This window comes from Anguilla anguilla, chromosome 16, assembly GCF_013347855.1.
Source record: "Anguilla anguilla isolate fAngAng1 chromosome 16, fAngAng1.pri, whole genome shotgun sequence".
NCBI lineage: Eukaryota > Metazoa > Chordata > Actinopteri > Anguilliformes > Anguillidae > Anguilla > Anguilla anguilla.
This window is the reverse complement of record NC_049216.1, coordinates 5280498-5295972: the sequence shown is the minus strand read 5'-3', so window position 1 is coordinate 5295972 and position 15475 is coordinate 5280498. Positions and strand designations below refer to the sequence as shown.

At 42.3% G+C, this 15475-nt stretch overlaps 1 protein-coding gene across 2 annotated transcripts in view; it reads left to right on the top strand.

The window, feature by feature from the left end:
- Window positions 1–13877, top strand: part of tspan4a (tetraspanin 4a) — a 70236-nt gene extending 56359 nt beyond the window's left edge. For both annotated transcript variants that reach the window (XM_035396157.1, XM_035396156.1), the window contains 4 exons: window positions 5467–5568; window positions 7583–7714; window positions 8939–9022; window positions 11192–13877. In XM_035396157.1, the coding sequence (XP_035252048.1) occupies window positions 5467–5568; window positions 7583–7714; window positions 8939–9022; window positions 11192–11260 (387 nt within the window). In that variant the 3' untranslated portion in view covers window positions 11261–13877. The remainder of the gene's footprint in view (window positions 1–5466; window positions 5569–7582; window positions 7715–8938; window positions 9023–11191) is intronic.
- Window positions 13878–15475: the final 1598 nt, after the last annotated feature.

Here is a 15475-nt window from a genome sequence, read left to right as displayed (position 1 = left end):
GACTTAAGTACGTTAAGACGTCACATGAAATCTAACTGGGGGTTTTAATGCCAAGTCTGTAAAAATCAGACTTTGTTGTCTATTCCTATGCAAACAAATGTGCACAGAATATTTACATCCATTATAGTGTGGATTACCAGGAAAAGATGCACTTTCTTGAAAACAGACTTTTACCATGAAAAGGCATCTGGCAGTGTTATTGTTTATCATCACCTGTGCAATCATGGGAGTTTAAATTACAGTGATTTAGCAGATGCTCTTATCCAGAGCTACTTAAACATCTTTTTACATACCATTCATTTATACTGGATATGTACTGAAGCAATGCTGGTTAAGTACCGTGCTCAAGGGTACCATGACAGTGCAGTGTCCTACTCAGGAATCAAACCTGTGACCTTCAGGTTACAAAAAAAGCTCCTTGCCCTTTACGCTATACTGCCACCCAAAAATCAAGATGGCATTATTTATCTTTTAACCCAAGGAAAAGCCTCTAGCCTTCCACATCAAAAGCATGCGCAGCAAGAGCTGAGCTGTCTGACAAAGTCGAGAAACATTGGAATCAGACGCCAGACTAAATATCAGACAAGAAGGTGAGGAAGAAGAGGCGGAGCGCAACAGACTCAAGTGCCTGAAGGGAAAGCTGATATGTCTGCTTCTCCCCCTTCAAAATTCTTGCAAATGTCACGTCTCTTGAGGAACGAATTTGAAGAAATCCATCCGAACGTTAAAACCCAGGGGGGCTTTTCGGGAGACGGGTCTCACGTGCGTAACTGAAACATGGCGGGATGACGCAAGCGAAGAACCTGAGCCGCAGTCGGATGCTTTCGGGCTCCTCGCAGGCCGGATAGACTGTTGACGTAGTGGCAAACTCCACCGGGGCGAATTTTTTGCACCTACGCTAACAAGGCTTGGCACCGGGAGTGTAAAATCTTTGAGTCACATGCCTCATCGGGTTTAAAATGACTTTTCCTGGTTTTTCCGACCGAAAATATCTGCCCCTCGGGTTTTGATGAATTAATCCTTACTGTGGTTTACATTCCTCCTTCTTCAAACCCAAAACAGGTTTGCTGATGTCATCACAGCCTGCTTTAAGCAGAACCCCTCAATCTCCACTGAATTCATTACAGGCAACTTTTACAGCTGTACTATGAACAGTTCTGTCCTCATATCGGCAGCGAATAGACTGCCCGACTAGTGGTACAAAAACTATTGATCTTTGCTATGGAGACATAAGATGCATACAAATCCCACGAGAAAATGTCAACGGTAAATTGAGTGCAATTATATAGAGCAGTTTTCCGACAACTATGACTCTGCAAAGGGCTTTTACAATACAATTAATGCCTCTCATGTGCCCATTCACACATATACACACACACACACACATTTATCATTACATTACAGGCATTTAGTAGACGCTCTTACGTCTAACAGAGCGACTTACACAACTTTTTTACATTGCGTTTTGCATTGTATGCAATTATACAGCTGGATATATTCTTATAAGACCAAATTCTGACCCATTATACTACACTGCTGCTACCACACACACACACACACACACACACACACACACTCCAATAGAGATAGACAGCCATGCAAGGCGCCAACCAGGTCATTGGGAGCAGCTAGCGGGAAACCTCCATTATGCACAGCTGTCCACAGGTCTGAACGTCTCATACCGCGCCCAACTTCAAAGCAAGGGGGGAAAAAAACAGTACAGCTCCACGAAAGAAACATTCCGGAACCGACTTCACGGATTGGTCTGGGTTCTCTGCCAACTCGACGCTGAGGCGAAGCCGTTGAGGTGGTGACAGGTTACATAATGCTCTTGTGCGGAGGTGATAATTCCCTCAAAGGATGTAGAAGTGTTGTCTGACAGCAGGTCTTGGATGGCTGATGACAAGGCGGAGTCAAAACACTTCCTAAAGAAGCTCAGCGTGAAAATGAAGGCGGCAAAGAGAGTCTGCGAAGCAAAGTTCGAAAGTCTGTTTGACGGTGGAAAAGATGAGGGATGTCTGCGTGGGTCCGAAAACCCTCTCTGGCATTGCAGCTGATCAGACTCCGCACGGCACACTCCGCAAAGAGAGGTCTGCATTGCAACTGCAGAGGAACCAAACCTCTTCTTCTGTCTATTTGATGGACCAGATCTAAGGCAAGACATGATAGAGGTGACAAATGAGGTGTTGCAGATAAGAGCGGTGTGGGGCAGCCAGGGTGGAGGAAAGGTGTTCGGGCAGGCCAAGATCTTCGAGGCCTCCGGCCCAGACGACATCGGTATTCATCTGAAAAGCTGCCATGAAGAGCTGGCATCTGTCTTCTGTGACCCGCTGAATTAGGTCTCCGAGAGACTTCCCCCTCCTCCTACTCTGGAAGTCCTCCATCACCCGCTCCGTGCCAGAGACAAGTCGGTCCGCCACCGACGATGATTACCGCCCTGTGGCTCTCGACTCGCCGCTGATGAAGTGCTTCGAGAGCCTTTCGCTCCGGAGTCCGACGGACCCGCACCAACTCAGCACAAAAGCAATGGTCCCGCCTTGACTCTGATAATGCCGTAATAATATTAACTCTCATCCGAGGAAGCCCAAGCCATACGCTAGGCTTGCTTAGTGGACTTATGTGGACGTTTGATTAATGGACGTAAGACATCTCTTTAACATGGAACTAAATCCGCACGATTCCGCGGGTTATCTCCTTTTTTTTAAACAAACGGACGTCAATGTGTCACATTCAAAATCAATGTAGCGTAATAAAAGGCGCAGCTGCTGCCTCTCGAAGGCTCAGTCATCTCCCCTGTTCTTTTCGCATTGTGCGCAGATGACTAGAGGAGCGCTGACCCAGATATGCTCTTCCTGAAAGACTCTGATGACATAGTCATTGCAGTCACGTCCACGTGAGAGGAAAAGCTCCGGTCCACCACTGACAGCCTATAGCCTGTAACTAACAGCCTGTTTCAGCCTACAGGGCAAAGACCACTTTCTGGACATCTGAAAAGCTAAAGAAATCAGGGGCAGAAGAACATCATGCAGACCAAAACCCCATAATCATCAACAGTGATGCAGGGGAGAGTGACAAATACCTGGGCGTCGTCATTGACGGCAAGCTCTCTTTTGAAGAGAACTGTGACGCTACCACCATAAAATGCCATTTGAGCCTTCATTTTCGAAGGAAACTTTACACTAACTCATCTGTTTTGCTAGCTTTCTACCCGTGCTTTATAGAATACCCGAGCAGCACACCATCAAAGACACCTGTCAGAAGAAAATATGTAGAAAGGGACGGGATGTTGTTGCTGACCACACCCATCCCCTCAGCAGTCAAGTGTACCATTTGACCATCTGGGTGTTGTATGCGGTCCCTATGAAAGAAGACGAGGTGAAGCCTTTCAAAAGGCAGTCTTAGGTTATCTCTGTAGATTACTGTAGATACATACCCTTCAGACATGGAACCCCATATGGGGTTGGACTGATGAACTGTTTAATTTCCCTAGCATGATGGGTGCAAAACTGGCAATGCACCGAGTAGCCAAAAGGTAGAAATTGCATCCCAGAAACAAGAAAGGCCTATTTTTTCAGCTCTCTCAGGAATCAACTTCAGACTCTTTATCAGAAAGCCACAAACCGCAGATTCTGTGATTTTCGAGTTATTTTCAAGGATACTGGAGAAAATCCTGGTTTCTCTCATACGAACGTGTTTGTACATCCGTTTGTAAACTTTATTTTCTCGCTCCACAACTGCACATTTTGCTTGCAAAGCGGTAACAATACTTATCACTTCCTGTACTTCTTTTCTCAGGGCTGAAATGATCGCGGGGAGAATTCTATGCTCTTTTTTTATCTCTCTCGTACCCTCCTTTAGGAGATCAAGAGATCAGTTTTGTGTTGACTTTCAAAAGTAATGTGTGATTCATTTCGATTTTGAAAGGAGTCTCTTTTCCTTCCTCCCCCTGGTTTTTTTCCACTTCTCTGGCAGTCTGCTACCATCATGTTTTTCAGTTGTATCCATGTTGCTATTCACAAAATATCTCATTTATATAATAGTATGAATTGCATGCAGTCCTAAAAATGTATGCTATTAAGTGTGCAGATCTGTGGTGAGCCACTTATTAACCAAAAATTGTTCAAGTTGAGCCAAAATCAGATTCTTTTCTAAACAAGAGTGTGGGTCTCCTCTATTTTTATCTCCAAGTTGCGTCAAACAACACACTGAGATAACTTCTCACTGTGCATCTACCTTGGCAGCCTACCATCTTGGACAGCTAATTTCTTTGTGTAGTGACTCACTGTGGTTTCCAAAACCAGTGTTTATCTCCCAACAAAAATAGATTTTGTTGTTTAAAAGGCTAATTACTCCTATATATACTATTTAGGCCTATACATTTAGAAAGCATGTACAGGAATGATGACACATATCAAAGGTTAGCTAACTACACATTGATATGTAAGTTAACTGCATCCTAGCTGGCCAGTTAATGAAACACCTGAAGATTAGCTAGCTAGGCAGCCAGGCAGCTGTATGAATGAAACATGTGGTTTCTTGTTGGCTCCACCAAATTATTATTGGATAAGTGTATGAGATTATTCTGGGGTTCTGTGACAAGCGGCTGCAGTCTTTTGAGGTACATCAGCTACAAACCAACATAATTTACATGTGAAAGGATATGCATTGTGGAAATAAATTTTCGCTGAAATTGTACACATCTAAAAGCAATAGTATTACCCTTTCAGTGATTATTTAGCAAGAGGCCACACAGAAAAAAGATGGAAGCCATCAGTTTTTAAAGAAAGTTTTTAAATAAAGCTTCAGTATATATCCAGCTGTATAAATGGATACAATGTAAAATGCTATGTAAAAGTTGTGTAAGTCGCTCTGGATAAGAGCGTCTGCTAAATGCCTGTAATGTAATGTAATGTAATGTAAAGATGTTCCATTGAAATCCCATCACATATGCACATTCTTAAATGTTAAAAATACCATAATAATATAAGCCTGCCTATTCTGAAGAGGTGTTATTATTGGTTGCCGTAAGGGAGAATTAATAATTGTGGTACGGATTTATGATGATGAAATTTGCAAGAACAAAGGAGAAGTGTAGAAGAAGGACAAAATGAAGAAAAAAGAAATGAACATAATAACCAAAAGGTCAGGGCTTTATTGTATGGCTGTGAGGTTCGGATGAGGTCAGAGAATACATTATTAATTGTTGGTACGAGTCAAGCAGGTAAGAGTCTATTGCTACTGCAGTCATTTTGTAAGGAATTGTTAAAAATCCATGCATAAAATAATTTTATGTAATTTAGATATATGGGCATGAATCTCAGGTATGTATACAAATTAAAGAAAAGTGCTCAAGCCCTGCAGGTAGCGAAAACCAAGAAAGAAAACTTTTCCTCAGAGCCAAGAATATTTAAATAATGCATATGTCTTCTCTGTCTTCCATTAACTGTGCACCTCTCACCTCTGTAGATAGATCGCTACGCCCAGTCCGATCTGAAGAAGGGCCTTCAGCTGTTTGGTACCGAAGGCAACGTGGGACTGACCAATGCCTGGAGTATTGTGCAAACTGATGTAAGTCCCCCAGGAAACAAGCTCAGCCCCTAAAGTTCCATGTTATGGAAAAGCAAGCCTGAGATTGACAAAAGTATCACAATATCCTTGGGCAGACATGAAAAAAAAAACACAACAGGGAATAATAGGGTTACATTGGACATAAAGTACCTAACAGAGCCTGTGTATTCATGCAAATACAATCCTTGAATATAAATAGATCTTCAAATTAAGCATGAAGATTTATGCAAATACTACTGCATTGATTAATTCCATAGACAAACTGAGCTTGTTCCTGCAAGCCTTTGATACTATTTTAAATAATTACTTCGCCTACAACCTCGACTTTCAGAGATATACCCAGAACAAGGGAAATGGCACTCCAGGAATTCAATGTGATCACATTCTCAATGTTTGTTTGTTGTCTTTGCAATTGTAAATGTTACAGAAATCCAATATTTACTTGCACCTATTTCCTATTGGCCCCCATTATTGTAACTTATCCCCAGTGTACAAAATCTTGGAAAGATCAAGCATTGCATTAGTTCAGGCAGGCTATGCATGGCAAACCTGGCTCCAGCTGAATCAGCTGATGGCTCGGCTGAGTAGTGATGTTCACCTATCACAGTCCATTCACATAACAGGGCGGTCTATTTAAACGGTCTACCCCTACTCATGTGGCTGCACGCTGCCAGTCTAAACCTGCTTCCTCCTGCATGCATGCTTGCTGCACACTGCCAGTCTAAACCTGCTTCCTCCTGCATGCATGCTTGCTGCACGCTACCAGTCTAAACCTGCTTCCTCCTGCATGCATGCTTGCTGTACGCTACCAGTCTACACCTGCTTCCTCCTGAATGCATGCTTGCTGCACGCTGCCAGTCTAAACCTGCTTCCTCCTGCATGCATGCTTGCTGTACGCTACCAGTCTAAATCTGCTTCCTCCTGCATGCATGCTTGCTGTACGCTACCAGTCTAAACCTGCTTCCTCCTGCATGCATGCTTGCTGCACACTTCCAGTCTAAACCTGCTTCCTCCTGCATGCCTGCTTGCTGCACACTGCCAGTCTAAACCTGCTTCCTCCTGCATGCATGCTTGCTGCACACTGCCAGTCTAAACCTGCTTCCTCCTGCATGCATGCTTGCTAAACACTGCCAGCCTAAACCTGCTTCCTCCTGCATGCATGCTTGCTGCACGTTTCCAGTCTAAACCTGCTTCCTCCTGCATGCGTGCTTGCTGCACACTTCCAGTCTAAACCTGCTTCCTCCTGCATGCCTGCTTGCTGCACACTGCTAGTCTAAACCTGCTTCCTCCTGCATGCATGCTTGCTGCACACGGCCATCCTAAACAAATGCTTCTTCCTGCATGCCTGCTTGCTGCACGCTACCAGTCTAAACATGCTTCTTTCTACATGCATGCTTGCTGCACACTGCCAGTCTAAACACATGCTTCTTCCTGCATGCATGCTTGCTGCACACTGCCATTTAAAACCCCCTCCTCCACCCCAGCTCCATTCCTCATGTGTTTGCTGTTGGAGCTGTTCTGCTGGTACCCCTCTGGTGGGTGGGGTTTTGCTGCTGCCCTCCCTGTCTTATCCACGCATGCCTGCGTGGATGGGTGGAAGGGCTTCTGGAAAAGAGCCACATTGCCAAACATAACTGTTTTGCCTTTTAAGATTGTTAATAAAGAAGTTTGATGAGAGTGGTCCTGACTGAGCTACCTTTTGAAGGATTATCATTTTTTGAATTTCATGCTTATACCTCACAATGTGTGTGTGTTTGTGTATATGTGAGGGGGAATTGTGTGTATATGTGTGTTTGTGCCTGCAAGTGTGCATACATGTTGCAAAACGTGTGCATATGCGCTTGCAAGAATATGTGCACATAAGGGTGCAAACATCAGAAAAATTTTGTCTATAAATAACCTTTCAAAAATGCTAGTCGATCAAAAAATGTTTCTGCGTTTTTACTATCGTTAGCCAGTTAGTTTGTGCCGGTGGCCAGGGGTCATCCTCACTGGGGTTTGCTGTTCCTTGCAGTTCCGATGCTGCGGGGTGACCAATCACACGGACTGGTTTGAGGTGTACAACGCCACCCGCGTGCCGGACTCCTGTTGCCTGGAGTACAGCGATAACTGCGGCCTGGAGAACCCTGGGACCTGGTGGACTGCGGTGAGAAACCCCACCTGACGTACCTCTGTTACCAAACTAAATCTCCACTCTTGTTCTACCACACTTAACCAAGGGCATTTACATTACCATACTTAATCAAGGGCAGCTACAATACTGGACTCGATCAAGGGCACTTACATTGCTATACTCAAAGAAGGGCTCTTACACTAACAAACTCAATTATGGGCACTTACATTTACACACTCAATTAAGGGCATTTAGGGCCGTCTGGGTAGTGTAGAGGTGTAAGCACTCACCTACCACCGCAGAGACCCAGGTTCAATCCTCAGCAGCGGTACTTCCGGCTTAGCCAGACATTCCTACGAACACAATTGCCAGTGTTCACGGGTGGAAAGTCGGTGAGGGTATGAGTCCTGATCGTTGCATTAGCGACTCCTACTGGTTGGTTGGGGTGCCTGTTCAGCAGGGAGGGGAAGTGGGGGAGACAGTGTGAACCTCAACCTGCGTTACGCTCTCCCAGTGAAACTCCTCGCTGTCAGGTGAAAAGAAGAGGCTGGCGACTTCACATGCATCGGAGGCATGTGGTAGTCTACACCCTCCCCAGAGCAACAGAGGATAGTGCATCGACCAGGACCGTGATACACACAAGGAATTGGTATAACGACTAAAATTGGGGAGAAAATGGGGGAAAAATGGCAAAAAATTTAAATTAAAATTAAGGGCACTTACATTACCGCACTCAATTAAGGGCACTTACATTACCATACTCACTCAAGGCCACATAAGCAAATGTCCTGTTGCTAAACTAAAATGTGTTGTGTGCTTTAAAACATGTTTTCATTAAACTGAGTGCAGTTAATCTTTTTTTGCGCACAAACAAGCCACATTGTAAAATTACCTTAAATAAAATGCTTTTACAGCAATGTCCTTTCTGAGTTTTTCATGAACCTTAAATCCACTGTAACTTCAGGGGTAAACAAATCTTCTGATGAAAACAAAGTGCACATTATGATTAGATACTTCAGATTTGGAATACAAGTTAGTATGATTGCTACACTTTAAGTGCTCTAAGCAATGCTTATTTGTCTTGATGAATACTTTGTCTTGCTTGGCTGTATCAACTGTAGCGGGAGAGTAGCCCAGCAAGAGGCTCTCATTTGAGAGCGGCTTCTATCTGCCTCATGCTGACATTGTGTGTGTGTGTGTGTGTGTGTGTGCGCGTGTGTGCGTGTGTGTGTGTGTGTGTGTGTGTGTTTTCTATAGCCCTGCTATGAGCGAGTAAAGGGATGGCTGCAGGAGAACCTGGTAGCTCTGTGGATCTTCGCCCTGTGTACAGCACTCACTCAGGTACATATACTTACCTACTCTATATACCACACTCACTCAGGTACATATACTCACCTACTGTATATACCACACTCACTCAGGTACATATACTCACCTACTGTATATACCACACTCACTCAGGTACATATACTCACCTACTGCATATACCACACTCACTCAGGTACATATACTCACCTACTGTATATACCACACTCACTCAGGTACGTATACTCACCTACTGTATATACCACACTCACTCAGGTACATATACTCACCTACTGTATATACCACACTCACTCAGGTACATATCCTCACCTACTGTATATAGCACACTCACTCAGGTACATATACTCACCTACTGCATATACCACACTCACTCAGGTACGTATACTCACCTACTGTATATACCACACTCACTCAGGTACGTATACTCACCTACTGTATATACCACACTCACTCAGGTACATATACTCACCTACTGTATATACCACACTCACTCAGGCACATATACTCACCTACTCTATATACCACACTCACTCAGGTACATATACTCACCTACTCTATATACCACACTCACTCAGGTACATATACTCACCTACTGTATATACCACACTCACTCAGGTACATATACTCACCTACTGTATATACCACACTCATTCAGGTACATATACTCACCTACTCTATATACCACACTCACTCAGGTACATATACTCACCTACTGTATATACCACACTCACTCAGGTACATATACTCACCTACTGTATATACCACACTCACTCAGGTACATATACTCACCTACTGTATATACCACACTCACTCAGGTACATATACTCACCTACTGTATATACCACACTCACTCAGGTACATATACTCACCTACTGTATATACCACACTCATTCAGGTACATATACTCACCTACTGTATATACCACACTCACTCAGGTACATATACTCACCTATTGTATATACCACACTCACTCAGGTACATATACTCACCTACAATATATACCACACTCACTCAGGTACATATACTCACCTACTGCATATACCACACTCACTCAGGCACATATACTCACCTACAATATATACCACACTCACTCAGGTACATATACTCACCTACTGTATATACCACACTCACTCAGGTACATATACTTACCTACTGTATATACCACACTCAGGTACATATACTCACCTACTGTATATACCACACTCACTCAGGTACATATACTTACCTACTGTATATACTACACTCACTCAGGTACATATACTTACCTACTGTATATACCACCCTCAGGTACATATACTCACCTACTCTATATACCACACTTACTCAGGTACATATACTCACCTACTGCATATACCACACTCACTCAGGTACATATACTCACCTACAATATATACCACACTCACTCAGGTACATATACTCACCTACTGTATATACCACACTCACTCATGTAGTTAAAGTGCGCAATCTCAGCTTTTATTAAAGGGTTTTTTTAAAATAAATTTTGTATGTATTTGTGGGTTTTTGTGTAGGGATATTGATTTGAATGTATTTGTGGTGTGTTTAGGGATGTTGATTTGAATGTATTTGTGTGCATGTGTGTAGGAATATTTATTTGAATGTATTTGTGGTGTGTTTGGCACGGTGGTGGAGTGGGTAGCACTTGCCTGACAGCAAGAATGTTGTGGCTTTGAATCTTGGCTCGGGGCCTTTCTGTGTGGAGTTTGCATGTTCTCCTCATGTCCGCGTGGGTTTCCTCCGGGTACTCCGGTTTCCTCCCATAGTCCAAAGACATGCAGGTAGGCTAATTGGAGACTCCAAATTGCCCATAGGTATGAGTGTGAGAGTCAATGGTGAGTGATCCCTGCGATAGATTGGTGGCCTGTCCAGGGTGTATTCCTGTCTCTCGCCCAATGCACGCTGGGATAGGCTCCACCCCCTCCTGTGTCCCTGCCCAGGATAAGCGGGTATAGATAATGGATGGATGGATGTGGTGTGTTTAGGAATATTGATTTGAATGTATTTGTGGTGTGTAGGGATATTGCTTTGAATTTATTTGTGGTGGGTAGGGATGTTGATTTGAATGTATTTGTGTGTATGTGTATGTGTGTGTGTGTTGGGATATTGCTTTGAATGTATTTGTTGTGTGTAGGGATATTGCTTTGAATGTATTTGTTGTGTGTATAGATTCTGGGGCTGGTCTTCTCCATGACGATGTTCTGCCAGATTGCCAAACCGGAAACCTTCTACGCTTAGATCACCCTGACACGCCGCCGCTTGGGGACCGGAGGGAAGATTTATCAGGATGCCAGGAACGGAACACTTCCTGCAGGCTCCCTTTCCTCCTTTCATCGCCCATTCCTCTTTTCCTCTGTAGTCCTTCTCAGATCTTTCCCGGTAACAGGTTCACTCCCCGCCCTGTAGCCCTCGTAGACTCAGTGCGATGCTGTAGCAAAAAACAGCAGGGGTCTGCAGCCCTGGTCCAGGACAGATGCAGCCGGGGTCCGCTGGATTCTGTTTTCACCTTAAAATCAGCGACCGATTCAGACCCCAGAAAAACCAGGTGAGGTCAGTTAACTGGTGTAACCGACTGTTTTAATTTACCCAGCAGCTGCAGAGACCCTGTGGCTCTCTTGGACCACAGTCCCAGACCCCTGCTGCATAACAACACGCTCTGTACATTTCCATAACATCGGTGTGACGGCGAAGAACACGAACGTAGAGTTCTTCTGGAGCAAAATTAACATTAACATGGGGAACAGCGTTTGTTTGTAAACAATACCGGAATGTAACGTTAGCGGTACTCTGAAATTTTCACACATATTTTTCAGCCGATACTGTAACCCTGCCAAGGCCGTTTCTTCCGCGGCAGAGCTCTCAATAACGCACATTTCGAATGTAGAGTAGTATCACATCTACCCAAGCAAAAAAGTGAATATGAAAACAAATATCGCACGCGCAAATATGCGTAATGAGTGCAATATCAGATTGCGGACCCACAGCCCAGGGATGCAGTCTCGTGTACAATTGTAAAATATCGGCATGCCATCATCTTGATGTGTATTGGCTCACTGAGGTCAGACAGGGCATCTTTGGAGGAAGGGTAATGAAATGTATGTAAATCTACGTTTATGTTAAAAAAGTGTATGTCTTTCAAGAATGGGCCAGGAAGCGGAGAAGTTCAATGGTACAAATTGCATAACGAAGCCGGTTTGAAACGCTATGGTCATAGTGGCAGTGCATTTTACTATCAATACGGAGCAATGCAAATGGTAATTTGACCTATAAACTCATATAATAGTTTGATTATAAAAACTCCCATTTTACATATGTGAGTGTATTGTGTATAGCCATAAATTCCTTTTCATTGATTCTGATCTTTACTTTACTCATGAACCCGAGAAAATATTCCTATAATATATAAGTCAATGCCATTTATTTTTGTTATAAGAGGTCTATAAATATGTTATTTCTTTCTACCATCGAGCCATTTTATATATTTTTATTATGGAGGGGGTGTTGCTGAGACGTGTTTTCAGATACCACTTTGAATATACCTAGCACGTCTAGCATTTAAACCAACCCAACAACTTTTTATGTGCATGCACTGCAGTTCCATTCAGCTAGTCAACACAAAGCTCACATTAAAGGGGAATGTCAGCCTAAAATCAATTTTCGATGGCAAATGTATTCATCCGCAGAGAACATGGTTAAAAGGTCCATTGGCTCAACACACCAATCTTCAAGATACCAGTGTCCCATCCTGCAAAGATTTAAGACACGTAGTATGTAGTAGCAACGCACAGCCAAGAACTGCTTCAGGTGCAGAAAGTATTACATCTAGACAGCAACTTTAATATCTTTTTTTTTTTTTTTACCTTCCTACAATAGTGGGGGAGAGGGGAGGGAGGGGGGAGGGGGGCTGTGAAAATACACTCACATTGAAGTTCTTTAAATAAATAAATACATAAATAAATAAATTAATAAAAAGTAAATAAATAGAAACTTTGCAAACCACTCCAAGGCATTTACTGAGTTATCTCCAGGGCCTAGAATGTTAACATCAGCTGAAATCCTTTTTGCTTGGACATTCTGCTAGCATAAGAATATGACCGCAGTACCAGCCATACGGGTTCTTGTGTTCTTTCCTTTACGGAGCTGTCCGGGGCTGGTGCATCCGCTGTACAAAGTGTGATTCATGAGGTTTATTTGTAACCCATCACTTTTCAGTGTTGCATTACAGGCATTTGTCATTGCTTAGGTCATGTCGCATTGTTTTGGACGGGCCGCACATTCAGTGATAGCGCATCGCCCACAGAGCAACCAGCGGACACAGATTCCGAGAAAAGTCATAATAAATTCCGGAATGCATATGGCTACAGTGCGTTTAGGACAAAATGAATCTGTGGTGGCACAAGCTTGTGCATATTGGCCACACACTTTAAATCCCCAATGACATTTACTTCTTCAGCCTATAAACAAAGATCGCATTTTAAGATGCTGGGCATGTTTGGAATAGAATCCCAGCTGTTTTGCCCTTCATATGGCAGAAACAGTTTGGACTTGGAGTTTTGTCAAATATGGATTTCCAAGGTTATCAAATATTATCTTAAAAATGGTAAAATTGTTCAAAATGTGTATATTCTACATATTAATAATGAAAATGAAATACAACACATAGGCATTGTTGGCCAAACAAGTGTTATGTAACCATGAAAGTCCACGGTCAAGTCTTTGTGCTGTATTAACTTCAATGCCAGCTCTGTACATTATTCACACTGTAAACTGAATATTAAGAAACGTGCACATGGAAACAAAGATATATAGAAGTACATATAAAATGAAGAAATAAAAAGCTCTTTCTTAAGACTGTGCCGTAATGTCACTGTGTGGTTGTGCATTGTTTAATCAGTACCGTATGCAATGTGGCCAGGCTTTGTTCTGACTTGGACTTTGTGTCGGTCTTCCTACGATTGTGGAATTACATCATTGTCACAGCAGGCAGAGATCATTTCCTTTTGAAATCAAATTCTTTCAAATGAGCCATTGTCAAATTCCAGTGAATTTGTTTTGGGATAACTATAGCAGTAAATCATTTTTACTGTTACTCTTCCCATTCCTAGTCAAAACACAAAGACTTACTTCTGGTACATGCCCCCACACTGGATGGCTAGTTGTGGGGAACTGACAGGCATGTAGTTGGCTCATGAACACATCTCAGCCATTCAACACTGCGGCCCTCTCCACGGAGTTCTCAAATTCTTCAGTAGCCAGCCAAGTGAGAAACGTAGCCAGCTTGAGGCGCTGGTGGCATGATGACAAATCTTTCTCTGATGACATGTTAATGGCTTAATGTGGAAATAAAAAAAGTGACCAGGGTGGCTATCATGCAGGCTAACATGTTGTTCTGGCAGTAGCCTAGGTAGACTTTTTTTCCATCACACACAAGAAAAAGTTTGACGATTTAAAAATAATAATAATAAAATTCTATCGAAAAGACAGCCTGAGGTCTGTATTCAGCTATTTAGCTGACAACTGGCACTTGGGAAACTGCTTGACAATCCCAAACACCACTACCACACATACCATGCACATACACAGAAACACACAAAAACACACACACATGCACACATACATGAGCACACACTGAAGCAAAGTAAATTCCATCACAATTGCCTGTAAGTTATGAATAGTATGCGCTACAAAGTATGCACTAAATAGCATGGACTAAGTAGTATGCACTGAAAAAGATATGTACTAAGAAGTATATACTAAATATTATGCACCAAGAAGTATGTACTAAGACGTATGTACTATGTAGTATACTAATAAGTATGCACTAGATAGTATATACTAAGTGGTATGCACATTAATTAGTATGTACTGAGTAATATGCACTATGTAGTATGTACTAATTAGTATGTCCTACAACAAGTACAAAAAAGAAATGAGCTTTAAATTACGAAATCCTTTTCAGATGGTAAGATGAAAAAACACAGGGCCAAGTTACCTGACATACTTTAGGATATATTACTTTACTTTGTACATACTACTTACTTTGTATATACTACTTTATATGGTACATACTACACACCTTGTGGATACTACTTTGTGCATACTACTTTGTACATATGACTAGGTATATGCTACATAATTAGTTCATATAACATACTTTGTTCATACTAATTTACTTTCTACATACATACTACTTTGTACATACTATGTTACTTTGTACATACTACTACACTTTGTACATACTAGTTTGGACATACTACATACGTTGTATGTACTACTATATTACTTGACTTTGTACATACTACTACACTTTGTCCATATGCGTTTGTACATACTACATACTTTGTAAGTACTACATTACTTTGTACATACTACTTTGTATATACTACATACTGTCTACTGGTTTTCTTTATACAAACTAATTAACTTTGTACATACTACTTTATTTTGTACATA